This window comes from Sporobolomyces salmoneus, assembly GCF_050403485.1.
Source record: "Sporobolomyces salmoneus JCM6883 DNA, S_salmoneus_JCM6883_v1_ctg28, whole genome shotgun sequence".
Lineage (NCBI taxonomy): Eukaryota > Fungi > Basidiomycota > Microbotryomycetes > Sporidiobolales > Sporidiobolaceae > Sporobolomyces > Sporobolomyces salmoneus.
In genome coordinates, this window is record NW_027481135.1 from 128,811 (window position 1) to 155,096 (window position 26,286).

The 26,286-nt window shown below is 50.4% G+C and overlaps 11 protein-coding genes across 11 annotated transcripts; 7 read left to right on the plus strand and 4 right to left on the minus strand.

Annotated features, from left to right (window-relative positions):
• Positions 1–191: 191 nt before the first annotated feature.
• On the minus strand, positions 192–1,825 carry JCM6883_005713 (uncharacterized protein; the record flags this gene model as incomplete). The annotated part of the gene is made up of 2 exons (XM_076632611.1): positions 192–1,467; positions 1,533–1,825. 2 exons carry the CDS (start codon positions 1,823–1,825, stop codon positions 192–194), a joined length of 1,569 nt encoding a protein of 522 aa, XP_076487409.1.
• A 276-nt stretch (positions 1,826–2,101) lies between these two features.
• Positions 2,102–4,329, minus strand: JCM6883_005714 (uncharacterized protein; the record flags this gene model as incomplete). Its single annotated transcript, XM_076632612.1, has 4 exons — positions 2,102–2,868; positions 2,939–3,884; positions 3,966–4,140; positions 4,322–4,329. 4 exons carry the CDS (start codon positions 4,327–4,329, stop codon positions 2,102–2,104), a joined length of 1,896 nt encoding a protein of 631 aa, XP_076487410.1.
• Positions 4,330–4,661: 332 nt separating this feature from the next.
• JCM6883_005715 (uncharacterized protein) lies at positions 4,662–6,387 on the plus strand (the record flags this gene model as incomplete). Its single annotated transcript, XM_076632613.1, has 5 exons — positions 4,662–4,691; positions 4,751–4,896; positions 4,965–5,228; positions 5,296–5,547; positions 5,610–6,387. 5 exons carry the CDS (start codon positions 4,662–4,664, stop codon positions 6,385–6,387), a joined length of 1,470 nt encoding a protein of 489 aa, XP_076487411.1.
• Positions 6,388–7,008: 621 nt separating this feature from the next.
• JCM6883_005716 (uncharacterized protein) lies at positions 7,009–8,325 on the plus strand (the record flags this gene model as incomplete). Its single annotated transcript, XM_076632614.1, has 3 exons — positions 7,009–7,383; positions 7,898–8,014; positions 8,089–8,325. The coding sequence occupies 3 exons, from the start codon at positions 7,009–7,011 to the stop codon at positions 8,323–8,325; spliced, it is 729 nt and encodes a 242-aa protein (XP_076487412.1).
• Positions 8,326–9,108: 783 nt separating this feature from the next.
• On the plus strand, positions 9,109–10,418 carry UTP23 (rRNA-binding ribosome biosynthesis protein UTP23; the record flags this gene model as incomplete). The annotated part of the gene is made up of 6 exons (XM_076632615.1): positions 9,109–9,176; positions 9,269–9,288; positions 9,361–9,450; positions 9,520–9,663; positions 9,726–9,880; positions 9,951–10,418. The coding sequence occupies 6 exons, from the start codon at positions 9,109–9,111 to the stop codon at positions 10,416–10,418; spliced, it is 945 nt and encodes a 314-aa protein (XP_076487413.1).
• Positions 10,419–10,554: 136 nt separating this feature from the next.
• DOT1 (histone methyltransferase DOT1) lies at positions 10,555–12,995 on the minus strand (the record flags this gene model as incomplete). The annotated part of the gene is made up of 6 exons (XM_076632616.1): positions 10,555–10,921; positions 10,981–11,184; positions 11,251–11,930; positions 12,004–12,064; positions 12,131–12,233; positions 12,302–12,995. The coding sequence occupies 6 exons, from the start codon at positions 12,993–12,995 to the stop codon at positions 10,555–10,557; spliced, it is 2,109 nt and encodes a 702-aa protein (XP_076487414.1).
• Positions 12,996–13,147: 152 nt separating this feature from the next.
• JCM6883_005719 (uncharacterized protein) lies at positions 13,148–13,679 on the plus strand (the record flags this gene model as incomplete). The annotated part of the gene is made up of 6 exons (XM_076632617.1): positions 13,148–13,154; positions 13,210–13,229; positions 13,299–13,310; positions 13,378–13,469; positions 13,543–13,555; positions 13,623–13,679. The coding sequence occupies 6 exons, from the start codon at positions 13,148–13,150 to the stop codon at positions 13,677–13,679; spliced, it is 201 nt and encodes a 66-aa protein (XP_076487415.1).
• Positions 13,680–14,331: 652 nt separating this feature from the next.
• JCM6883_005720 (uncharacterized protein) lies at positions 14,332–15,239 on the plus strand (the record flags this gene model as incomplete). Its single annotated transcript, XM_076632618.1, has 2 exons — positions 14,332–14,646; positions 15,075–15,239. The coding sequence occupies 2 exons, from the start codon at positions 14,332–14,334 to the stop codon at positions 15,237–15,239; spliced, it is 480 nt and encodes a 159-aa protein (XP_076487416.1).
• A 687-nt stretch (positions 15,240–15,926) lies between these two features.
• On the plus strand, positions 15,927–19,637 carry JCM6883_005721 (uncharacterized protein; the record flags this gene model as incomplete). The annotated part of the gene is made up of 8 exons (XM_076632619.1): positions 15,927–16,797; positions 16,862–17,746; positions 17,809–17,997; positions 18,060–18,185; positions 18,248–18,520; positions 18,595–18,722; positions 18,784–19,526; positions 19,595–19,637. 8 exons carry the CDS (start codon positions 15,927–15,929, stop codon positions 19,635–19,637), a joined length of 3,258 nt encoding a protein of 1,085 aa, XP_076487417.1.
• A 205-nt stretch (positions 19,638–19,842) lies between these two features.
• On the plus strand, positions 19,843–23,474 carry JCM6883_005722 (uncharacterized protein; the record flags this gene model as incomplete). The annotated part of the gene is made up of 7 exons (XM_076632620.1): positions 19,843–20,109; positions 20,176–22,437; positions 22,505–22,594; positions 22,655–22,783; positions 22,855–22,953; positions 23,018–23,269; positions 23,334–23,474. The coding sequence occupies 7 exons, from the start codon at positions 19,843–19,845 to the stop codon at positions 23,472–23,474; spliced, it is 3,240 nt and encodes a 1,079-aa protein (XP_076487418.1).
• Positions 23,475–23,693: 219 nt separating this feature from the next.
• JCM6883_005723 (uncharacterized protein) lies at positions 23,694–25,812 on the minus strand (the record flags this gene model as incomplete). Its single annotated transcript, XM_076632621.1, has 4 exons — positions 23,694–23,830; positions 23,900–24,803; positions 24,874–24,998; positions 25,083–25,812. 4 exons carry the CDS (start codon positions 25,810–25,812, stop codon positions 23,694–23,696), a joined length of 1,896 nt encoding a protein of 631 aa, XP_076487419.1.
• Between the last annotated feature and the right edge of the window lie 474 nt (positions 25,813–26,286).

Genomic DNA, 26,286 nt, shown 5'->3' on the forward strand with positions numbered 1-26,286 from the left:
GGCTCTCGTCTTTCGATCTCGATCTCGGTTTTTTTTTTGTAAGTATGAAATAGTCAAAGGCTTTCCAAACAAACGAACTCAAAACAACAAGTAGTAATAAGGTTCCAGTCGGTCGAGAGAGTAGTAGTAATAGATAGTGTAGATAAGTGCAAAGAGAAAAACGAGCTATGACAATCGAGATGTTTTTTACATCAGAATCTCGCACCGCTCGAACTGAAGGATCCGAACGCCGATGCGATACGTTTCGAGAACGAGGAAGATCTTTGTTTACTCTTGGCTAGAGAGGGTCGCTCAGTCGACGGGACGGGAGGAGCCGGCGGGAGGGACAGTTCGTTAGATGGAAGAGAAGAGGGAGAGAATGATAATTCGGGAGAAGTTTGTGGAGTGACATCGGAACTGCTCGGAGTGGTAGCAGCGTCTTCATCGTTTGTCGTATCGAACGATCGTGGTGAGATTGATTCGATAGGAGATAGTTTGCCTCGTTGCGAAACTCGGGAGTCGTAGCTTGAAATATCGATAGTGAGTTGTCCAGTTTTTCTTCCTCCTCCTCCTGATCGATCCTCTTTCTCATAGATAGTCTTGACGTGTCGTTGATCTTTCCCGAGTTGCAATTCATCGACTCCTTTCGCTTTTTGAGATAATTTAGATCCTCTCAGAGATTCTTCGAAATCTTCATCGATTTCTTGCCATTCTTCGCCTTCTCCCTTCTTCTCCTTTTCGTCCTGAACTGTACTCGTCGTCGACTGATAAGGCGCACGAATCACCTCGGAATCTCTTTCCCATTCCTCCTTCTCTCTCCTTTCCTTCTCTTGTTCCGCCCTCAATTTCTTCGCCCCTCGACTCCACCTCTCAACGTATCCCTCCCCCTTCGATGCGTGTCCGTACTCTGTCGCGGGATAACAAGCCTCACAGCATTGGACCACCGGGACGAGCGTTCCTGCGTGAGGATGCGAAATCGGAAGGGGTGGGTCCTCTTCTGATGGTGAGCGAGACAGAGTCGGAAGAGGTTTCAGAGAACTCGAAGTTGATGAGGAAGAGGAAGGGTGAATTGTCGGAGTTGGAAGGGGTGAAGGCGAACGGAGACATGATTTCGAAGTTTTCGTCAAAAGACACGGCCTCGAACATCTGCGCTTGACCGTCGGTATCTTCAATCTCAACCTCGTCGGTTCGTTTGGGATGAAATTCGGATCCTCCTCCTCCTCTTCTTCGTTATCGGAACCGTCCCGTCCCGAGTGGGAGCTACCGACACTTCCTCGTCTCCTTCGTGGACTTCGACTGTCAGGACATTTGTATACGAATTCTCGATCTCTGTCGGGGGACGATTCTCTCCTCCTTGAGCTTGAGACGACTCCACCGGAGGAAGGAGGTCCGGAGGAGGAGAGGAAAGGGTCGAGAGTCGCGCTTAAACCGTTGAGGACGCTCGCCCAAGCTCGAGAAGTCGCATGACCGAGATTCGGGGTCTCCAACCTGATTCCACTCTCTCCTCTGTTAGGCTGAGTACGTCGAGAGAAGGGAAGAGAGAGAGGACGAACGAATAAGTTCTCACACCGATTTGTTTCTTGCCTAAATCCCTCTTGAACGCTTCAACCATAGCAGGTTCGATTTCCCCTTCATCTGCTACTTCTATCAATACCGCTCGAGGACAGAACGAGACCTGTTTCCCACTCCCACTACTAGTCGAGGTCGCAGGAAGTTGGAGGAAAGAAGAAGAAGTTTGAATTTGATCCGTTGAAGTTGGTAGAGGTCGTTTCGAGGAACGAGGTGGACGTGTAGGTGGTGTGAGATTCAGCGATTCGAGGTCGTCTAGTGTGATGTAACTCGACATGAGCGAGTGAAGGGAGCGAGAGTGAGAAATGAGAAAGAGGAAACAAGGTTCGGCTTCAGAGCTTCAGAGAAGAACAAGTCAAGTGATCGCTCCGATGTGGAGCTCAAGAATCAACTTCGGAGAGCTCTCCCTCTTCGCATTGACTTTCTGACCAAGCTCGATCTTCTCGCTTAGCTAGCTTGCTCACTCTTCGGCATTGTTAAGCGAGGCAAGATAGATACGCTCAGTATATGCAGAGAATATGATATAGTGTATAAGCGGGAAGATACAGATATGCTAGTCAAAGCGCAAAACTCGCATCCTTTCTCCTCCTCCGTGTCCTCCCGGCGAGCCATCTGTTGTCGCTGAGGTTGAACCAAGTACAACGATCTTGTCCTGATCGACCAAGATCTTCCGTATCCTTTCAGGCCGTCTCCTGTTCCCCTCGTCCTCCTCCCGACTGTCTTCCGTTGTCCGTTTCTCCATTCTCCGTCTCTTCATTCTCTGCCATTCCGTCCCTGCTTGCTCTCCTTCTCCTTGAGTCGTCACCATCGTCTGAATATCAATCACCTCCTCGTCGTCTCGTCCTCGTTTCCTCACTGAAGACGACAAACTCCAAACTTTGAAAGTCCCATCATCACCAGCACTAACCAATTTCTTCCTCGAGCTCCTCCCCTCTCCATCCTCCACGCCACTCCCTTCTCCTTGGACGAGAGCTACCGACCCAACTCGAGCCGTATGTCCAAACAAAGTCTTCTCGTGTCGAATCTCTAGTTTCTTTTCTCCTGAACCACTTTTCGGGGCAAGACGGGGTTTGAGGTAGTGAGAAGTGACGCGGTATACTTCGATGGTGTTGTCGGTTCGGGAAGTGACGATGAAGGGAGAGGAATATTCGATTGAAGTGACTGGAGAAATGCGATTTCTGGCGACGGGAGAAGAGGAGAAAGCGGAGGAATAGCGAGTTGCGGGAGATAGCGATTGATGATGAGTCAAGTGGGAGATTGCTTGTACGGTGGTGATTTCGATAGGTTTCGATAAAGAGGGGAAAAGGACGAGTGAAAATTCTGTTTCAGTACGACGGTTACCGCCGGTCAGTCAAAAGGGAAATTTCACTGAGCAAGGACCCGTACGTACCTTGTAGACCAACTGTCCAGTCATTCGGAAACACCGGTAAAGAATAAGCTAAACTGACTTTGAACTCCTTCGATCCTTCTTGTCGACTTTTCCCTCTGATCCTTTCGAGCGATAAGACAACGGGTGCCCATCTCTCGCGACTTTGTAGAGGTGTTTCAGATTCGCGGACGACCAGCTGATCAGACGATGAGGGCGAGTACGAGAGTTGGTAGAATCGTAAAGTGAACGAGTTTGAACAAGTGACGAAGAGAGGGAAATGGAATTTGGCGGTCGAGACGAAATCGAATGGTGAAGATGATGAAAAGGCAGCGTTGGAGTTGAGCGCGAGTGAGCAGTAAACTTCCGTAGCGGAGAACAACGTCGAGGTGAAATCGATTCGAAAGATTGAGAATTGACCTGTCGAGTAGAAGATGGCGAGGTGTAGTCGACCGGAATTGGTGGATGACTCGTCGAGCTTGATTTCGGTGATTGAAAGGGGAGGACGGAAATCGGGTCGAAGGGAGTAGAAAGAAGCGAGACGAGGAGAGGAGAACGTCGAGAGGAATTGCGAGGAGCCGTTTGGAAGGGATTGCGAGACTGTAATAGAAGGTGGTTCGGTAGCGGGATCGGAACAGGGTTGACTTTTCGAGGCAGAGAAGAAATACTGTTGATGAATCTGCAAGAGAGTATCGAATGTTTCCTCCTCCTCCTTGACTGCCTCTTGTGGAAACGAAGAGAGTTGATCGGGCAGAGTCATATCGGTTGGTATTGTCGGAGCGAGTACAGCTTTCCGCACTGTGTTGGTCAAGACAGTTGTTGATGACTTCGCGGTGCCGTTCCTCCAGTTCGTCGAGATCTTGTACAGTTCTTTCCAAGGTCTCGAAGAACGCTTGACCGTGACTCCTAGCGATGCTTGACGTCGAGTTGAAGCGGATGCGTAGGTTCGTAAGTAGAGAGACCGCCAAAGCTGCACGAAAGCGCGAAACAGTCAGTTCAAGTTCGGCTGGAGTTGCACGAATGGATGAGAGGATGAGAGGAAAGAACTCACCTGAGGATCCTGCGATAGACGATACCAAGCTGAAGATACTCTCGAAACGGTAACGAGGTCTTGGACGGTCAGGAAGGAGAGACATCGCAACAGGATTTCTTCGGAAAGTGATCCTTCGAGCGAAAGTGGTTCGGGTAGGGTCAGGGTTCGTTTCGGCCGTTTCGCGGTTGGTGTACTGTCGCCATCGACGAACTCAAAGTCAGCCTTCAGACCCGTTCGCTGCGAAAGCTTGTGAGGTCCGATCGCCACCTTTGAACTCGTGGGATGTACACTACTGACCTTATGCCTTTGTACTTTAGTCTTGACCCTCTCTTGCCTCGGCCAATGCTTTTTTGCTGCTCTGTCCTACTCGAAACAGATGCATCTAGTCGTTCGAGATCGACAACTGATGAAGGCGTTTCTCGCTGCAGGTCTTCTCGTGTTCGCTTCCCCATCGATATATATGATAGTCGTGCCGCAATGAAGTCTGGTACGTGTCGAGAGCGAGTGGGTGGAAGGTAGAGATGAGCCGATATCGGCAAATGAGAACTCGCGATCTTTCTCGCTCCTTTCAACTTCTTCCGACTCGCTAATCGACCCTTAAGTGCCAGAGTCTCGCTAGATTACAGCAGACAACCTCGAAACGCGTCTACAAGCCGATTACGGCAGTATTCTCTCCCCACCCTTCCCGACTCTTTCCTCTTCTATCCTCGAACGATGTCAGATGTCACTGCCGAGCTCTTAGCCGTAAGCACAATCTGTTATACGCCGTCTCGCGTACCAGCTGACGCAGTTCGTATCATCAGATTCTTTCTCGAGTTGAACCTCTCTTGCTTCCCGACCTCCCTTCACCTCCTCCTTCTCCCTCGCTACCTCACGTGAACGGTCACTCGAACGGTCACTCTACAAAGAGGAAGCTAGAAGAAGAATCAGAAGATATCTCGGATTCAAAGTAAATCTCCTTCTTCCCCTTTCTCCTCTCCTCGCTGAGCTGACTCTCCCCTTCTTCTCGGATTTTAGACGCTCTCGACCTCCACCACGCCCTCCTGCTCCAGCTCCTCCCCGGCCTCCCGCTCCCCCTCCCTCTATCGACCTGAAACCTCCAACTCCAGAATTTCGTCAATCTCGATTACCTCCGCCTCCGCCTCCTCCTGCCGCTTCTTCTTCTTCGAATACCTTCAAATCGAGTCCGAGATTGAATGGAAACGCTTCGCTGGCGAGTAATGGAGAAGCGGAATGGAGGAAAGATTGGCCGAAAGAAAGGTTGAGGAAATTGGGAGCTCAGTGAGCTATCCCTCGTCTCTCCGTTCGTTCGTAGCAGAGATCCAATCTCGACTCGTTCTCGATATAGGTGTCGGGACCACGGACGACGATTGAAACATTCCGGCGACTCCTTAGCGCGCCGTTCAAACTCTCCTCAAACGATTCTCCTCTCGTTAGCTCATCAGCTTGATGCGATCCTCCTCTACGTCTTCTCGTTCTGGTGTGACGACACGGCGAGTAAAACTTGCTTGAGTACGAACTGGTCGAGCGTTTTCGGGTTGATTGGGTTTGTGAAGAAAGCGGCGGAAAAAGAGAATCAACAGTTTTTGATTGGGATCTGGTCAGTCTCGCTCTCTTTGACTAAGAAGTGAAAGGGTCAAAACTGACGAAAATGATTGACAGCTTGAGGATGGAAGCTATAGCGATCTACACCTTGTCGATGCACGAACAAAAAGCTTTGTTCTACAAAGCTACTCAAATCTCCCAATCTTCCGCTTCCACTACAGCCTCTAGTTCTCGCCCGCTCCCACCTCGACCCCCACCTCCTCCCGCGCCAGCTCCATCGACGTCGACTACGACGAACGATCACTCTTCTCCAGCTTCTTCTTCCTCGAATTCGATCACGGCCGCTTCTCCAGCTTCCCAATCTTTACCGCTCTCTCACCCTTCTCCTTCAAGTTCCGCTCCTTTACCACCTGGTCCCCCTCCGCCGCCACCTCCAGCTCCAGCTCCCTCGTCAAGCTCGAACTCTCTCGGCCCCAGAGATACCCCTTCGACTAGCAGCCATAGCAAAGGGAATCCGAGTGAAATTGATGGATTCCTCAAACAATTCCTACGAGCTAGTCCCGAATTATTCCGATTCCAAAAACTCTACGACGAATCCTGTGTCCTCCTTCTCGCGTCCCACTCCTCCTCCTCTCCCACGTCGTACTCTACCTCAGAACTCATCCTTCCAAATCCGTCATCATCATCGTCCTCCGGAGGAGAAGAAGGCGAACTCAACTCTGACGAAGCGGGAGCTACGATCGAAGCACCGATCGAGTTGGCGAGAGGTACGGGATCAGTATTGGCGGGATTGATGGTTCCTTCCCAGGTCAGATGGGGGAGAGGGTTGTTGGAGAAATGGACGAGGGAGAAAGGATTGGATTTCGAGTTTTGTAGGATTGGTCAAGCGATTTAGGGCTGAGGATTGCGAAGTACGGGGAAGGGAGGTGGAAGGGCTGGAGCTTTAGTAATGCTTTGTGAAGAGGTCGTTCAAGGGATGATTCGATGAAACTGTCCAGATCAAAGTGTACAGTCCCTTCTCTCTCTGCTTCCGCGACGAGTTTAACGGGGCTGAATTGCTTTTTGCTATAGAAGCTTCACTCGAATTTGCTACGACGGATACTACCGAAAACACCGGTCCAGAGTAAAACGGTGCAGATCAATCATTCAAAATTCCATATTCGACTCTTTTCTTCGTTTCCCGCAAGATAATCTACATTTTTCTTCGTCTCTCCTCAGGCTTTAGTCAGACAGTTTTTCGCGAGGAGCATCTTCCGTCTTGACCCCCATGCATCGTGCACTTACGACACATGAAGAATTCGCAAGACTATCCTAAGAACTTCCCTCCTCGAACCCGATCCTCCCAATAGACATCTCCGGGCTCGATCCTCGGAGGACGACCGTGCACGGGTCTCGTACACCTGCAAGGACGTGCATGAGAAAGAAAAGGGGACAGTGCTTTATTGATGAGGACTTTTCGCTTGGCTTGTTCCCTTCTTCTCCTCTTTCCCCCTTAGATCTCCCACCGACGTCGACGATGGCGGACCCCCTTCACCGGAGTTTTGATAGTGAGCGCCCCCTCCTGACCCAACCTCAAGAATCGGAGGATTCGACAAGCGAGTACGTCTTGCCCCCTTCCGACTCTGTCAACCGAGAACGCCTGCGCCGGACCACCGAGGCAAGGCGTAAACAAGGTCGTGAGAACGTATGCGAGCAACTCGATAACATCATCGCTCTCGAACGACGCCGAGCACCTGCTCCTCCCGTCTACAAGCTCCCAGGTTGGAAACAGAAGATCGTCGATTTCCTCGACGCCAAAGGAATGAACCCTCCCCTGTTCCACTACGAATATTGTCACAACATTGTCACTTCTCTGATCGAGCTGCAAAAACAGCTGGCAAAATCAACACTCGTACGTCTCAATCGTTCCTTTTTCACGTAATCTTTCGAGTTGATGCTAATCTTTACTTGACTCTGCTCGTATATGATCGTAGTTCGATATGCGCACACGCGAGATTCGTGAAGCGTACCGTGCAGAGGAGCTCGTACGAAAGTGGAACTTGCTTGTGAGGATTTCCGAGCCTCTTCTCGCCGGTTTGACGTAGGCTCACGCTCTGATCTATCCTTTCTAGAGCCCTCGGGAAGCGAGGGTCCGGCAAATCAACAACTTATTGGCCGAAGTCTGCGACGATTTGTTTTAATATGGGCCTTTGAACAACGACAAGCGAGAATTTCGGGTTTTATGGCACGACCCGATTGTTCGCTCGATCTTGGGGACCCAAACACGTGGATTCTCTCTGGAGGACGACAGTTGCTGGTTCCAAGTCGACATCGTATTGTTTTCGGCAAAGTCAACAGTGAGTTGTCTCATTCCGAAACCTTCCTTCGCCTACAACTTCTGACTTTGATTGCTCCGCTCTCAACAGGCTGATTCGCTTAAGGACCAAATACGGAGACACCTAACGAGCCGAGCTCAGGGTGTCGCGGATTTCCTGGAGAAGCACAAGGCAGACATAGTGCTCGAAGACATTGGTCTGAAATTGGTGAGTCTTTCGCGCTCTCGATCCCTCCGAGTTCTACCTGAAGCTGACAAGCTCCGTACCTGTACTCTCCGCAGATTCCTCCTCGACCAACGAGAGTGAGCAAGAGGGCACAAGTTGTCGGTCGTGTTCAAGCTTTCGCATTTAGTGCGCTCAATCCTTCAGGAAGGCGAAAGCCGCAAGGCGACCCGTCTACGGAGGGCTACAGTCCTATGAAATCTCTCTCACACCGTACCTTGAGTAGCCGTCAAGTCGGAGGAGTTTACGGATTTGAATCTTTGGGAGAAGCAGAATCCGGAGGTCACTACTTCTAGCGTTTCCCCTCTCTCCCTCTACCCTGTTCCCTCTCTCTATTAGTAATTCTCTTGTAACTCTGTCTGTGTCGATTCTGTCAGAAGTAAGAGATCGCCGTCTCCGCTCGGATCAATTTGCGAGATTTTCGATTCCCACTCCTGTGTTTTTCCACGAGTGCTCAACGAGTCTGTCAGAGAAAGAGACATCGACTGTGCGAGTAGCAGCGAAGAGGCACTAGTCTGAATGCCTAAAATTCGAGGTCGTCTGGGCAGTTGGGCAGAGATCGGGTCGAATTTGGGCGAGTTCGCTTTCGTTTGTTCGCTTTTTTCGAGAGGCGACTTGTTTCCACTCACTCTTCTTTTGGCGCACTTGGTGGTTCTGCAGAGACTGTCAGTAGCCGTTGTGGCGGAAGAAGGAGCGGATGCAGGGGAGAGGAATGTATGGGAATGGGAGAAAATGGACTCGATATCGTGGTGAGTCTGTAAACGGAAAGAGAGGTCAGTCAAAGCTGTTTCTACTCGTCGAAATAGAATGACGCACTCACTGATGAATAGTTCCTCCAGTTCAAGGCACCAGAGCAGCGCGAAACGACGGAGGGAGGGCAAAGTTGAAGAACGAACAGATAGAGATACGAATCCACGAAGCGCTTTCCGATTCGGCTTCCAGGTTTCCTGTACGATCTTTGTATCTTGTTCAGCATGGGTCGAATCGGTAAGTGAGGTGAAGGAAGCCAAGAGCGGAATTTCATTCTCTTCTCGAAACTTCTCACCTCACGACCCGCCGACCTCAAAAGAACCGCCAAGATGCGACAGAAACGAGTAAAGAGCTACAGGAAAGTCATGCAGCTATACTGCGCAGCCTTCGGATTCCGGTAAGTGGTCGCTCTTTCATCTCATCTTTTTTAAGCTCTTCTCGCTTCTAGGCAACGAACAGAGCTGACTGCTTGCGCTCAATTCACTACAGAGAACCGTATCAGCTGCTAGGTGAGCATTTCTCCCCTCGTCCTTGCGCTCAGCGACTCTTGAAACTGATCCAACTTTTTTACTTCTGGATAGTCGATGCCGCGTTCCTAAGGTCCTGTGTACAACAGAAACTAGATTTCTACGCTCGTCTACAAGATGTCTTGCAAGGTACCGTCAAACCCAGTACGTTCTTCTCTCTCTCTCGAAGTTTCTCGCTTCAATGAGCTAATTCGCCTCCTTCCGTCTCGCTAGTGATCACTCAATGCTGTATCCAAGCACTGTACGATCAAGGTGAAGAAGGACAAGCAGCAGTCGAAATGGCGAAAGAGTTTGAGAGGAGGAAATGTAATCATTTTAAACCGAGACCCGAAGATGAATGTATGACTGCTATGGCTGGTGAGTCCCTCTCTCCCTCCACTACCTCCACGTCGAAGGCTGAAGAGATGTTGTGAGCGTAGGGGAGGACAACAAGAATCGTTATGTGATTGCGACTCAATCGACCGAATTGAGACAGACTTTGAGAAAAGTTCCGGGAACTCCAATCATTTATATCGCGAGGAGTGTAGTATTGTTGGAAACTCCTTCGGATCAAACTCTGGCGAAGAAACAATCGGTAAGTTCGATCTCGTCTCTCAGTCTTGAGGAAGAGTCGCTCAACTGACTCTGTTTCGAGTTCGATTTAGATGGAGAATTCGAAATTACACGCATCGAAAGAAGAACTCGCCCTCTTATCCGGCAAACCTTTACCGAAACCCTCAACTTCCGATGAAGAGAACGATGAAGAGAGAGAAGCGGGCGAAGGAGCAGGAGGAGATGAACCACCTAAAAAGAAGAGGAAACAACGTGGACCGAAAGGACCGAATCCCCTTTCTGTTCCAAAGAAGAAGAAGACGACGAATCCTCCGCAGAATGCAGTTCAAGCTGGAAAGAAACGAGCGAGGGAGGAACTCGAGAGTGAACAGAAAGAGAGGAAACGAAAACGAGAGGAGAATGAAAAAGTTGTCGTGACGAGTTTGGCGGGCAGAGGAACGGAGAGAGCTAGTATTGGAGATGGATCGACAGGCGCGGAAGGAAAGAAGAAGAGGAAGAGGAGAAAGAAGACCAAGGCTGGAGAAGGTGGTGGAGGAGAAGCTGGATCTGGAGGAGAGTAGAACAACGACAGACAATTTGGACTCTCTCGCCTGTTGTGCCAAGAGAACGTCTTTCGATTGATCACAGAATGGATGAGAGAGTGTTCGAGAGAGGAGATTTCAAGAGAGAGAGAGAGAGAGAGAGAGAAGATGCTATTTACTGCCTGCTCGAATTCCTACTCATCCCCTGACTCTGACTGACCGTACTCTCACTCCTTCTCGACCTCTTATCCTCCCTGTCCTTCTTCCTCTTGTCCTCTTTCTCCTGTTGTCGATTGACCCATCTCTGTAATTTCTCGCGTTCGACTCGAGCGATATAGTAACTCCCTCCTTCCATTTTCCAACTAACCGAACCGGGTTTGTACATTTCTCGAGTTTGCGAGAGGTACGCTAAGGGATGGTTCGAGTTGTGAGAGGAGAGTTTGAACGAAGGTGGGAGGAAGGGCTTGAGGGAAACGAGGAAACAGTTTTCGGGGAGATCGAGGAAAAGATACGCGAGTTTATCGTTCAATGATGCCGTGAAACTACTCCCGACACTCTTGTCAGTAAAATGACTCGAGGAGAAAGGATGAAGGAGACTTACACTTCATTATTGACGAGAACTAGATCCGCTTTCTTCAACACTTTCGGAACCAAATTCGATTCACAGAAATCCGATTCGTGACATTCCATTTTCCCAGCACTCAATCCCCACATTGTGAACCGTTCTTCAGCTTCACGTAGTTGTAGTCGAGCCAAATGAGACGCATGAGCCATGTTTTCGAATCCGTAAGAATCTGCTCCTGTGCTGCACACACCCGGATATCCCGTCAGTCGAGCACGAGAGCGTAAAGGGAGGAAAAGGCGACTCAACGCTAAAGCCGCTTGTACACAACAATTTCCGACACCGCTTCCCAAATCGACGAAAGTCTTTCCCGGTCCTAACACTTTCCCAGTCTTTTGAAAGATCTCATTCATGAATTTCGGTAACAACTCTCCATAGACGTTATCACTGAACGCGGCGTATTTTCGTAGTTCTTCGATATCGGGTCCGACTGTTCGATCGTAACATTGGTGGAAGATTTTCGTCCAGAGTTTTTCTCGGAGGCCGGGCATCGCAGAGATTGTGGTTGCGATTGAGGGTTTGAGGGAGAGGAGTGTCTGGTTGAATTGACGCAAGTGGGAGAAGAAAGTCGGTCCATCTCGACGGTTACGAGCTTTCTCGAGGGAACGCAGGAGAGGTTCGACGACGAGGATCGGGGGAGCGGTTGCAGATGCTGATGTAGTAGATGAAGTGGAAGTGATGATCGTTGAAGGTTCAGGAGTTGAAAGTTTCGGAGTTCCGATATGATTGATCGCGGGAGAACTCGAACGAGAAGTCGAAGTCGATGCAGGAGATGTCGATGCAGAGTCTTGTTGTTGTTGATGTCGATGCTGATTGTGAAGAGGTTTGAGGAATGACGAGAATGAGGAAAAGGATGAACCGGGAGTGTAACCGAAATGAGAGAGCGCTTGAGCGGGAGTAAGGTAATTTTCGAGAATCGTTTCAATAGTCTGCCGGGCAAACGGCACATTGCGATGTCAGTCTCTTCACATGAGACGGTCGATGCTTGAGTGAGGAACGTACAACCATCAAGTCTTCAATCGGGTTATATTCGTCGTTTCGTTTCGGCGCCAAGAGAGCAAATCTGTCCAAAAATCGACTCAATCGTCAGTCAGAACCCCTCTGGGGAATGATAGTAGGGCTATCTCACCTTTCTCTAGCACCTTCAGCAGGGTATTCTAACTCGAATATGGGTAAATCTTCGCCGCACCAATCTTTCGCCGTCGCTTGTGGATTCGCAGGATCCGCAAAGACTGCCAAAATCGACACAAAGTTCAGCCTATCGTCTCTAGGAATAAGACTAGAGATTGGGATCACTCACAATCTAGGATATAAGCGCCTAAGTTACTCCTCACGACTGATTCCGAGCTAACGATTTTCAATTCCGTTCCTTCGACCAACGGTTCCTTCGACGCAACGTTCCTCACGCACGCAGGAGTCCCTTCGACGACTTTCGGTTTCACGTTGCCTAATTTTCCGGAGAAGTAGTCTTCGTCGGCGGAAGAGAGGGAAGAAGATGATTCGTAACCGTTCCCTCCTCCTGATGATGACAATGAGGAAGATCGACTGCGCTTCGTTCGTTTCGTCGAGGTAGAGGGTTTGGATTTCTTGCGAGCGGGAGCTGAATCTGAATCGCTGTCGTCGTCCGAAGATAAAGATTCGGTTGCGAGTTTCTGTTGTTTCTTCTTCTGAACCACCTTTGACGCGTTTCCATTGCCATTCCCTCTGACGACTGCTTTCCCTTTCCCTTTCCCGTTCTGAGTACCAGCCGATGAAGGAGGAGGTTGCTGTTTCGGTTTGACAACTTGTCGCGTGATAGTTTTCACAACAGTTTGAACTTTGGTTTGAATCACCGGTCTCGCCCTTACTTGAGTCTTGATCCTATCACTCAGAGTCATCCCTCCAGTCGAAGTCGATGCAGGAGTTGATGTCGATGTTGAGGAATTCGAAGAAGTCGAGGCGAGTGGAATCGAACCATTGGGAGATTTGGGCGGTGGTCGCCGATTCGTAAACATTATGCTGAGAGACGCGTACAGGAATTATACAGAGAGTAAGAGAGCTCGAAGGGTATGGAGAAGAAGGAGAGAAACGATCTTTCGGATTTTGATCTCTTTACCTGTTTCTCTCCCTCGACTTAGTGCGTGTATTGTATATAGATAGCTCAGGAATGGCGCGTAAGTCCTCTCGTTTCGGTACATGCGCCCTCACGAGCTAATGTCTTCTCTGTAGGCGGCAATCAACGGGATCTCGTGAACTTCACTCTCCTCTCTCCCTTCTGGCGTTCGTAGCTGACTTGTTGAGCTCGTCATGATGTACAGGCACGGGAGAAGGTAAGCTCAAGCCATCTCAAGAAGGAAGCAAGTGTCGAGCTAATGTTGGATCAACTCGACGCTTCAGGCTCAGAAGAAGCAAGCCCAAATGGCAAAGAGTAAGCCCAAGGAGTCAGCTACGAAACTAGCACAACGTCAAGAATCGGATGCCGATATCATGTGAGCTCTTTTCCTTGCGATGTCGTTTCGTTTCCGAGCTGATTCCGATGTTTTTTCTCGTTTTCGCTCGCAGGAGAAAGAAGCAGGTTTGTCTTGCTCTGATCGGCTCCCATCTTCACAGGCGATATGTTGACGCTTCGATCTCGCTCGTAGGAAGCCGCAGCAGCGAAGAAGGCAGCCGAAGCCGCTGGAGCAGCGGTCAAAAAATGAGAGACTTACCTCGTTTCCCCTCTCTTCCCTCGAATCGTTCTTCGCCTTTCCATCTATCGAACCTATACTCACTCCGCACTGTCGTTCCTTCCTAAGTACCCTTCATCAGCCTCCGCAATAGAATTCATGAGTCTCACCGGTACTCTTGGTCGACGTCCTTGAAGCATTCGGAATCTCTCGATTGACCTGAGAAGGAGGGTCAAGATGAGCTACGCAGATCGATCCTGTAGCATGGAGTTCAATTTCGTTACAATCGACTTTCGACCCCTCTTCATTCCTCCCAAGTTCTCACTACCTCGTCACTCCTCCTCACCGATTTCCATTCTTTCGAATGAACCTCTCCAGCTGGAAATCGACTATCTAGTCGGCGAGTGAGGTTACCCGATCCTGAAGCCATGAAGACTTCTCCTCTTTCAACCCACTTCTTCCCTCTACGCTCAGGCTATCGACGCTGGGTTCGCTGGGACTACAAGCCACGTGGGATGCTGGAACCTCCTCGGGCGCAGCTCGGAGAAACGTTCGAGGCCCCGGCTCAATCAAGCAGGCTCTCGCTTATCAAAAAGCTCAGACGCAAATCCCCCTTCTCTCTCTTTCTCTCCCCCACCCCACCCTCCCTCTCTCTTTCCTCTCCTTTCTCGACTCGCAGAACTCAATGCAAGCCGGTCGTATCCGTCTCGTTGGACACCGGGTGAATTCGAACCCGCACGGCTCTACAGAATCGTGCGCAGAGGGCAGGCGTCAACTCGTCGAATTCGTTGATCTCGCTCGAGTGGCGTGGTATGGTGGGTCGCATCCGACTTGGATCAGATATCGCGAGGGACGAGAATACCGATACCATTCTGGTCAAAACCGATGGTTCTTCTACGACGAAAAGTACTTCTACGACAAAGAATACTTGGGGTCGATTTCCGCAATCACTACGGCTTGGGAATGGATGATGGAAAGCAACGATACGATCAGAGTACGAGTAAGCGGGTGTGTCGTTATTCATCGGAATCTAACGCAAGACGAGAGCTAACGGCAGATGACGATAAGTCCATCAACAACGCCGGTTTTCGCCGCCACCGGGAATGCTGTCACGGCAGTGAGTTCACGAAACTTTGTCCTGTAGCTATGCTCAGACGGTGACTCGTCTTCCATTTTGCAGAGCGTGGTATTCTTTGGCGAAAATTATACTTGCGGGCATCAAGAGGCCGGCCAAGGTCGCTATTACATTCATCACTGCTCCGACGGTACCCTGAAGAAACTGCACATCGAACCATACTCTGGGCGTTTACTCAGACACCTGGAGGTTCACGATTCTGATTCGAATCCGGCTTTCCCGGCAAGTTTTCACTTTTCGTTTCGCATCTTTCTCTGCGCTTAAGCTGACTCCCGCCTGTCATGAACGAATAGTGCCAACACGGAGATGAATTGTGGCGACTATCTCTCGGCTTCTCGAACAATGAGCGTCTCAACCCGCAACTCGCTTTCGAATTCCTCAACCAACTCATCAAGATGCAACGAGGAACCCCGCTTGAGGTCGGTTCAGCTTCTTTGCAACCTAGACATATCGTTTGAGCTGACTATATTGGTGACTTTACTAGCACGTTACGGAAACTTCGAGGACTGGAGGTAGAGACTTGAAGTGGTGGGCTTATATCGCGTCTCCACAACGACGATACTTTCGCAAAATCTCGAGTTGAAAAATCGAAGAATACAATACCGATCCTACTCGCCGAGTAACCTACCAGCGAATTCCTCTCCACGTTGAGGCTAGTCTCACGCATCGCAAGCGAATGATTTATAGAATTTCGCCAAACCTTTGAAACGTCCCCATCCTGCAAATACGTGGTTGTCACTACACTATTCCCTCGAGAGTTATGCAGAGTACACGATGTGCTTGGAAGAGTGTGCAGAGAGCTCAATAGATTCGGTTGAAACTGAGCTGAGCTGCTTCAAGATGCGCGAAAAGCTCGGAACTTGTTCACTTTCTTCTCCCGACTATCCTCGATCGTTTTCTTTCGCTCATCGCACTGTACCTCGCTACGACGCCCAGCTTGTACGGCACCCCATCCTCGAAACCGATCTATCGACCGACACGACCGCTCATCTCATTCTTGATCAACTTCATTCACCACGACAGCTTGTAGCAAGGGCGCGGACGCGTAGCAAGGTGAGCTCGAATGACTCTCATACTCACAACTGGTTCTCGTCGGTATGGAGCTGACTGGAAGACTGTTTGTTTTGTTTGTCAACTCTAGAGCGATGGGATCATCTCGGAAAGGAGGCCTGACGGTGACGGTGAAGCCCTCAGCATCTGCTTACTTTGCTGGAGAAGAGTTCACCGCGACCATCACGTTCAAAAACTCTCATCGAACTCCTTCTCCTCCTCCTCCATCATCAACTTCCGATTCCTCTCCTCCCCCACCTTATCTCGCCCATTCTAGAACGGCTTCTTCAGTCAATCTCAACTCCTGGAACACTACTACGAACAGGAACAAACCCCCGAACGCGAGTCATTTGGGATTGGCAGAATACGCGACGAATCACCTTCATTCGGATCAAATCCCTCCTTCTCCCTTCTTTGGTTCGACTTCAGGTCAATTCCAACCTTTCGCTTCGACCACTCCCGATTCCTCGAACCTGAACAACAATCGAAACTTTACTCCGCCGAGTATTGGCAATTCTCCAAAACGACCCTCTTTCGCTTCTTCCCTTTCAAATCCTCACAACCCCGCCCCTCTCAATCGATCAATCTCGAGTAGCTCCAATTCAGCAACAACCCCTACGACGATACCAAGTCGGAAAGGATTGATCGGTAAAGCTCCGACTCGAGAACCTCCAACCTCGATTCCTCCCTCTCGGTTGAATTCAGGTGGACTATACGCTGGAGGCCCTCGGAGACCGGGAGGATTGTTGAGAGCGGGTCATGGAAGAGCTCAGAGTATGGCAGTGAACAGTAGTCCGGATCTTTTGGCGAGGAGCTCTTCAGGAGGAGGAACGAATCCTTTTGATGGAACCGGCTTCAGGAGTTCGAGTGCAGGAGTAGGAGGACATCAGAAATCGAGATATGGAGGAAGTGTTGCTGGGATGAATGGGTTCGATGAGTCACGGAGGACGAGTGGACATGCTCGAGGTGAGTTTTTCACTGAAGATCTATATGTTAGCGCTAGGAAGTTGACACTTTGACACGATGGTAGCTCCGTCTACACTACAAGAGGAAGATGATCCATCATCTCCAACCGAATCCACGTCACCGAATCATCACGAAGACGCAGCATTCCCTATTTCCTCTTCTTCTTCCTCTCCAGCTCCGCCGGCTTTCCCTCGACGTCCAACATTCGGTCATCAAAGAGTTCCTTCTAGTCACTTCTACAACAACTCTCGTGCCGGACTCTCGACTCTCTCGCTTGCCGATTCAGACGATTCAGACTACGATCCAAACGATGATTCTCAAAATTTACCCGTCAATGGGTTCTACGGGTTAGGACGGAACGATACAATGGACTCCGTCGTCGAAGGGTCTCTCACTGCGAGTTATGGCAGGACTGGGAAAACTGCTCCTCTCTTTCAATCACCACAATCGATGTACCCAGCAACTCAAGACTCACATCGAATCTTTTCGCAAGGGAGCGACTTCGAACACGAGGAGAAGAACTCGGCGTTACATCCACCGAATACGATCGCTCTATTGTGGGCGTTCGCTCATTTGGAAGGATCTTTCGAAGTCGACGAGCTGTTGATCAAACCGAACGAATTCCTCGAAGTCAAGCAACTACTCGCCGGCGGAGTCGGAGGAGTAGGAATGGGAGGTGGTACGCTCGAATCGAAGAAGAAAGAAACGGGAGGTTGGAAGAGTTGGCTTTGGGGAAGCGCAGCGACGACACCGCTAGACGACAGTCGGAATGCTTCGACGACGAGGGAGAACGAGGCGAATGGAATCACGAGTGGAGATACGGGAGGAGCGGCGACTTTCGAAGAGAGGAAAGAGAAAGCGGTAAAGGATAAAACCGTACCGATTTTCTCTTGTCCTGCGAGTATTCTCGGAGTCGATCTCGTCCTCAAACCGGGCGAAAGCAAGAGTTGTGAGTCACTGGTCACTCTATCTCGCTGCTATTCAAGCTGACTTTCCCGATTCGAGAAACAGTTTCGTTTTCGATTCGATTACCGGCCGATCTCCCTCCTTCTTTCCGAGGTAAAGCGATCAAGTTCAACTATCAACTTGTAGTCGGATCGAATCGAGTCTCGCTGAGTACGAATCCTGAGATGCCGAGCGGGAAAGGATCAATCAGTCGAATGATGAGAGTTCCTCTGAGGATTTACAATCACGTCGGAGGTCAGTTAGCGTCTTTCCTCCTCGTGAGTAGCGTGTGGTCTGACGTTGAACCTCTCGTGTAGTCACTGGAGCTCGACCGTTCTACGATCTGACAAATCCGGTCATCTACCAAAGAGATGAAGCGAACATTTCTGCCATCGACGACGACTCGAAAATAACGCCTGCTCGACGGAAACCTCTCAAGTCGAGTGAGTCGCATTCTTCCGTCTTTTTCCTTGATGGCGGACTCACCCTCTTGTCTGCACTATAGACGTCGGTCGACCCGAATTTGAATCCTTCGCTTCCAATCTCCTCTCTTCTATCGCTGTTTCTCCGGAACTCTCCTCCGCCCAGAAACCTTTTCCTCACCTCTCTGCGAGTATCGGAGGTCGCAGCACTCCTCGATCGATCATGGATGTTCGACCAGAAATGAGACCAGAAATGTCTTCGCATCGTGGAGGTCCCGAAGCGTTCGGAATCGATCTCGATGAAGCGAATGGGTGCAAAGCGGCGGTCGAGATCGTATCGAGAAATTCTCAGAAAGGTCAGCTTCCCTCCTATGCGAAGAACAGCTTGAGCGGCGATTCTGACTCGCTTCGCTTTTGACTTCGACCGCAGTATCATACGATATCAACAAGGATGGTTACCTCGTTGCTCAGTTAACGCTAGTGAAGTCTGCGTATCGACTTGGGGAGACGGTCAATGGTTCAGTCATGATCAACTCGGGAGAAGGGCGAGTTTTGAGGGTGAGTCGATTAAACCGAAGAGGTCCGTTGATGTCATCTGGCTGATCTCTCTTGTCGACAGGTATCGGCTCGTCTCGAAACTCATGAACTCGTCGAAACCTCAATATCTGCGAAAACTGCACCTCAAACTCGTCAACTGACTCGAAGATTGCACTCTGAACACCACGAAGCGACACTCGACTCGGCTCGATTAGGGTTCGCACTCGCGATTCCATCTGGCGCAACTCCAGACTTCGGTACGAGTGGAGTCAAGTTACAATGGAGCGTTCGACTGTCGTTTCTCGTGATCCCTCCTTCTCCCGATGCTCCTCTCCCCGGCTCCACAAATCCGAACCTCACTCCTCGGCGGACAGCGGCACCTCCTCCGCCGCAGACCCCGAACGGTCGTCCCGGAAATCACGGGAGAAGTAAATCTTTCGCTTACGGATTCGAACCTGCCGTTCCTCTCACTCTTCCTCCAGCACCTTCGATCGCTCCTTCTGGTGCAGCTCATCTGATGCCGATTGTCTCGACAACTCCTCCTTCCCCTTTCGAACCGCATAAACCAGCTCAATACACTTCCTATCGAGCCGTTCCCGATCTCGGTTTCGTCCCCGTCTTGTTTTCTTCGTCTCTTCCCGAACCGCCTCCTTCGCCTGGACCTCTACAAAAGACGGCTGCTGGAGCGATGCATCGACCGAACGCACCGAGTATGAGTTTGAGTGTGAGTCAGAGAGGAGATCCATTGGGAGGGGGAAGAACAGTTTTGGTTCCGGCAAAGGTTGAGACGGTTGAATGCTCGATACCGATCAAGGTTTATCCTGGGTGAGTCATCTCTCATTATCCTTTGTGTGAGCGAGCACGAGACTCATGACTGGTGTGGTTCGCGACAGAAATACGCCGTTCAAACCGACTGTAACAGTTTTCGAAGCGTGAAAAGAGTTGGAAGTAGTCAGGGTAGAAAGGGTCTCTTCATTTGTTGCATCTAATATCATATCGGAACAGATTGTTCGAACGACCTCGTACAGCAGAGAGAGCGAGAGTTTCACGATTTGCGAAGAGTCGTCGATTTTGATGCGCAAAGTTCGCCTTTCGCTTTTCACATTCATTTCTCGACCTCGAGCCCCTCGAACACAACCGGATGGACATTGATCCATCGATCTACTTCCATCCTTCATCACCCGATCCAGCTTCGAGCTCTCCTCCTCCTCCTGCTCCATCAACTACTCTCCCACACGTCACGCTCCCGACTCTTCCTCGACCTTCAGTTTCACCCGCTTCGACGAGAGTTTCGTTCACTCAACAACATAAGAGTGGTAGGACTTCGGCAAGACTCGATCTATCGGCTAGTATGGAACAAAACAACGCTTCTCCTCGAGGTGTGGGGTCAAACGATTCTCTCGAAGATGTAAGCCATTCCTTCCTTTCGCGGAGTCTTGAGACGATGTCCCCGCAGCTATACGGCGGGCGGCAGTCTGGGGCGGATTCAGTAGAGCTGAGGGGAAGAGAGAGGGTCTCGTCATCTCAAAGGGGGATACCCGGACGGCCGAAGAGCAGATCTGAAACACCTAGACCCCGATGCCTGACACCTTCAGTACCCTCACAGGAAGTAGCACGAGCTCGAGCCGACCGAGCCGCTCGTCGAAACCTCGCTCTCTCCTCGCAACCGACTTCTCCCTCTACCTCTTCCCCATCCTCTTTCGATGCCCGAGATTCTGCTTCCGCTCGCGACAACATTCTCAATCTCGTTTCAGCTGGACAGTCCCAGATCTCCGGCCCAGGAGGAGGAGAATCGTCAACTCCTTCTCTCGCAATGTTCATGGGAGGTGGACAGAAACGACGAATCCACAAGGTTAATCAAGAGATGACTGAACAAGAGCGAGAAGTGACGGAGAAGTTGGAACGGGAAATGGAGCAGACTAGAGCGAAATGGGGGAACAAATCGACAATTTCGCAAGAAGATGACAATGCTCCTTCTAGAGGAGGAGGAATGAGTCTCGCAAGTCTCATGAATCGTCAAGTTGGGGGATCGTCTCATTCGCAATCGGTATCGGACGAACCGAAACGTTGGCAACCTTCGACAGTTTCTCCTCCTTCCTCCTCTTCAGAACCCCCGATTCGAGCTCAAACCGCACCCGCTGCTTCTTCCGCTCCCTCGACGAGCAACGTTCCTAGATCTCTCGCTTCAGCATTCGGATCGACCGCGACTGGACCTCGGCTCAATTCTTCCTCGCAAACTCCGACGGATGAATCGGAAGGTTCAGCGCACGCTCGTTCAGGAGGAGGAGGTTACGCAATGCCCGGACTTGCGAAGCCGAAAGAGACCGAATCAGAGAAAGAGGTCAAGCCCTTCCGGCAAAAAGAAGAACCGTCACTGGTCGAAGCGAAAACTTTTTCTCGTCCCGCTCCCGACCGTACTCCCTCCAACGAACCCGCTCCTTCTTCTCCAACCAAGATCGCGTTCCCTTCTATCTCGAACAACGATGCTGTCTCAAAGCCTCCCGCGCAAAACTCGACACTCGGACGTCTTCGCGGAACGAGTATCGTCGCAGAACGTCTTAAATTTGCCGAACAACTTCAACAACAATCCCAATCCCCCATCTCTTCCCCTACGAAAGAGCGTGGATCAACGACGACGAGTCCAGAGAAGAGGAGAAGCGTATTGGAAAGATGGGGAAGAGATCAACCGAACGTAGGAGGATCAAATCCGACTTCCCCGACGAAATCTTCAGCTACTTCTCTCCCGACCCCACTCAAGAGTCCTGGATTTGTGGCGGGATCGAACTCGCCATGGTCGACCTCGACAACGGGAAAACCTATCTCGACGAGTCCGAAGGAGGACGAAAGTAAACAACTAGTTTCGAATCGAGAGGAGGAAGTCGCGAAGAAATCGAGTTACTCGAAACCTTCCTGGGAACACGCACCTATCGGAGTTAAGCCCACGTCGACTGCGAATCGTCATGTCGAAGAAGAAACAACAATCGAACGAAAACACACTCGAGGTGTCGCTTTACCCGGTCTCGGATCGTCATCGACTCCTCCTTCTCCGACGAAACCGATTCCGTCTTCCTCAAGCGGAGGTGTCCGAGCTGCGGCGATGAAATGGGGACGAACTGATTCAGACGCACAAAGAGAGAAATTGGAGGAGCTGAAACGGTTGAAGGAAAGTTATGGAGTTAAAGTCGATTCTTCGGAACCTCGTCGTCCAGTCGTCGAGAAATCGATACCTCCGCCATCGAAACGAGAAGAACAATCGAAGGAATCGATTGAATCGAAACCTGTTCAACCTGCGAAATCGACCATTCAAAGCTCAGTTCAACCTCCTCAACCGCAGAAGAAGAGCTCTTCTCCTCCCTCCTCGAACCCCCTCGTCAATGAGATCGTCTCACTCGCAATGACTTCTTCTCCTTCGCCCCGACTTTCAGGCGAAGTTCTCTCGCTCGACGTTTTCCACCTCAATTCCCCGACCGATAACCCTCATCCAATCGAGCACAACCACATGCTTCACTCTACTGAAATCCTCGGAATCGTCGCTCGAACCAGCTCCAACACTCCTGAAGATGTTGAAACGCATGTTTGGGTTTGGAGAGGGAAAGAAGCGGAAGAAACGGCAAAGACGGAAGAGAGGATCGCGAAATTGGAGAAGAAGACTGGTGTGCAAGTGGTGAGGCTCGCGCATAGACAAGAGTCGAGAGCTCTAGTGGAAGCTTTCGAGGGGCAGTTGACGGTTTGCAAGGTGCGTTCTTCCGAGTCGATTCAGTACTTGCTTGATTCTCGTCCTGATCGTTTCAGGATGGTCACAGGGTTTGCGCGAAGAGTTTGATCATCTCGAGAAACGTCTCCTCGTCGTATCCTCGAGTGAGGAAGTCGTTTTCGTTGAAGAAACGGATTTCGTGAGCCTTTCCGCTCTCTTTCCGCGAGGCGAAAGAAGCTGACCGCTCGTCCTTCTCCAGACTGCGAAGAGTCTCTGCTCGGGATACTCCGCCGTCTTGAGCTTACCAGGAGAAGTCTACGCGTGGCTCGGAGAAGGTTCGAATTCAATCGAGCGAGAGGCTTGTTGTCAATTCGCGGAATCTATCGCCGTGAGTTCCCTACTCGGAAAGTTCTTCACGAGTCGCTGGTACTGAGGTGCCTGCGCTTCCCTGAACGTTAGGACGGTCGCTCGTTGAGCGTTCTGGCGGAAGGTGAGGAAAGTCAATGGTTTTGGCACAGTTTAGACGAGGAGGACAACATCGAATACTCTTCAGCCAACGTAAGTTCGGTGATGTTCGATCAGCGTTGTGGCGTATATAGCTGAACCTCCAACGTCTTTACAGTATTGGCATCGTCGTTTCGAAGATTCGCCCCCAACTTCTCTCATTCGAATTTCCTCGAGCTCGGCTACTCGAGTCTCTTCGATTGACTCCGGCTCGATCCACCTCCTCGATGGTGGATCTCTCGAGAATGTTGTCCTTGTTCCCGAGTCAGCTCGAAACGACAAAACTACGATCAAGACTGCTCTCGAAGCTGCGAGAACTTTATCGTCGAAGTGGCAAGAGAGAGGTTTCGAGTCAAAGACACCTTCTCACGTATGTCTTATTTCCAACTTTCTCTTGAAGCGTTGGTACTCGAGCTGACATGAATCGTCTACAGGTCCTCGTTTTCCCATCGCTGGTTCCGCGAGACTTACCCTTCCTAGCTCGTTCAATCGATTTCGACTTGCTTAACGGTGGAACTGAACCGAGGAAGATGAACGTCTATACCCTTGAAGAGGCAGAGAAGGAGCTGTTGTAGAAACCGTAGCCTCCTTGCCTTATTTTTCGCATTTCTCTCGTCGTCATCTTAGTTATTTGTTCCCCTTCTTTGCTTAATCCGTGGAGCCTCTTCTCTTACTCTTCTGATGTCCCGATCGCGATGAGAGGTAAGGAGAAGGCAAGAGAATGGCAACAATAAACGAGAGGGAAATGCGTAAACTACTTCAAAAAAGGACAACTCAGAACCTGCGATCACTCTTCACTCTCCTAAAACCTCCTTCTTGACGTCAACAAGCGCCGCCCCTCCACTCCCGGACTCAGCTGCGTATTCAACAGTCGCGATCGCATGTCGGAACATGAGTTCGAGAGTTGGTTGAGGTGGTAGATTCGACGCTTCTGTTTCGTGCGATTCTCGATACTAGTCAGTGCAGTGTTTGTGACTGACTTGACGAGGATTGCACTCACTGAGGATAGCTCGATTGAGCCTCTCGACGACCCGCTCCTTCTCTTCTCCTTTGACGATTCTTCGAGCTTTTCCTTCTGCCGCTTCCTTTTCTGGGTTTCGATACGCCATCAATCCTAGAGTAGCTTGAAGTTCCGATTGGATCGAGGGAGAGGGATGAGAAGAGTAAGAAGAGTGAAGGGATCGCCCAAGGTCGAGAAGTCCATCAATTGAGATCGGCGAAGAAGTCGAAACGAACGAGCTTGACATGTCGACATCTGTATCGTCTTCTTCCACCAGTGAATCCGACTTCCCTTTCCCTTTCATCGTCGTTGTCGTCGTCGGAACCGAGTTTTCAGCTTGAGAGTACGCGAGAACAGCTTCGACGAAAACTCGACACTTCAACTTGAAGATCAACTCTTCTTCCTCCTCCTGTTTCACTTCACCTTCTTCTAGCACAGACGGGTAATGTTCCTGTACGAGTTCGAGTGCTTCTTTCGTTCGATCCGTTATCGCAAGATTCAGAATCTTCGATCTCAATTCGGCTGAACTTGCTCCTCCTCCTCCTCCTTCCAATCGACCTGCTTCCTCCATCACTTCTCCACCCGCTTCCGAGTGCTCCCTGCTATCTTCAGTCGTTGAACCGGGGTTGAGGATCCCCTCCCCTCGATCCTGTCGTTCCCGTTTCACTTGACGTTCGAAAGCTCGGGCCGTATCGTCGTACCCACAATGCTTCAAATACCCCCCGATCAAGCTCTGTAACGTCTCGTGCAAACGATCCCTTTCCTTCGACGAAGACGACGAGGCCTGAGCTGATGTCGAGAGGGTAGGAATTGGAGGAGAAGGACTTTGCGAGAGAGGGAGGTAGTAATGAGGTGGGAGGGAGGAAGTGTCGTTGATACGAGATAGGATGGTTCGTTTACGATCCTAAGCGACGATGATAGAAGGGTGAGAAAGGGAATTCCATTAGGAAGAGGAGAGGAAAGAGGTGACTTACGAGTAAGAGAGATTCGATATCGAATTTGAACGGAGCTTGACCGAAATTGACTCGAACTGATTCGTTCGGAGTTCTCAATCCGATCGTAGGGTACAGGTTACCGGACAAATTCGAAAAGGCGTAACCTATTTTGGAGAGTTTGTCGTTGAAATTTCGCGCAAATTCGTCAGGACATTCATGTCGATTCGAACTCGAGGAAAAGGACCGACCTAGAAAGATTCCATTCTTCGTATAGAACACTCTACCGCTCCCTTTCTCTTTACTCTTCTCTTTCCCTTTCTTACTTCCATCTCTCTCCTTTTTCCCTCTTTCTCCTCCCGCATCTGTCCAATCGATTCCACATCCTACTACATCTCCCGTCGAGAAGGTCGGTCCAAAAGGTTCCCCAGTTCCTTGACAACAGAACGCTCTCCCATCGTCGGCGTGATATCCATACGATAACTGTTCCCAACCTGGTAATCTCGACAACGAAACGCTTCGATGAGACAGTCCTACTCCGATATAGCCAGACAAACCCTTGTTAAGTACCTCCACCTCGAAATAATACATTCCCGTCTCGGTAGGAATCGGTCGATTCGCTCGAACTGCCGCCGCATCTCGATCTCCGTACTTCGCTGATCCCGCGAAACTCGCTACAAGACCGTCTGTCGTCAACTCCAACAAAGCGCATTTATCCCCTTCGTCCCAATGAGTAGGCAGATAGATCGAGTTGTCTTGGAGGGTTGATTCATCGTCTGATTGAAGCGGGTTTGGAGTCGTGTAGAATCGTGGATAGTAAGAGGAGTGACGTAGGTAAGGAGGAACGGGGAACGGAGGAGTATATCCACCTCGAGAGGTCGTACTAGTTGTGAGAGTCGAGGTCGAGGTAGAGATAGGGAGATGAAGGGATGCGCGACGAGGAGATAGAGGAACGCGATTCGAACCGCTTAAAGGGTTCATCGCTTGAACTTCTGGGATGGGGGTTGTATACGCTTCGAGATGATCGTAGAAGGGTAAGATGAGGCGTGGATTGGCGAGAGATAGAGAGAGACGAGTGCGAGTGGGGTTCCCGAAATCGAAAGAGGGAGGCGTGTCGTAGCTCGGTCGCGACTCAGAAGTAGTTTGAGCTGTTCGGCTGCTGTTCAGGTTGGTACGAAGTCGATCTGAGTGAGTGGGAGGAGGCAAAAGGAGAAACGAGATCAATCGTCACGCTTCGGACGTCGGACGCCCTTCTTCCACTCACGTCGACCATTCGCGCTCTCGCTTACCTACACCTATACGCCTCTATGAAGCGCTCACGACCCTGCGCGATCGAGACTCGAATCTCCCGCGCTTCCTCCCTTTCAACGCGATTCATCAGTGAACTGATCCTCGTTCGCGAGGCAGCCAGAAGATGAATTCTAGATCCTGTGCATTGAGAGATCACTACCGGAA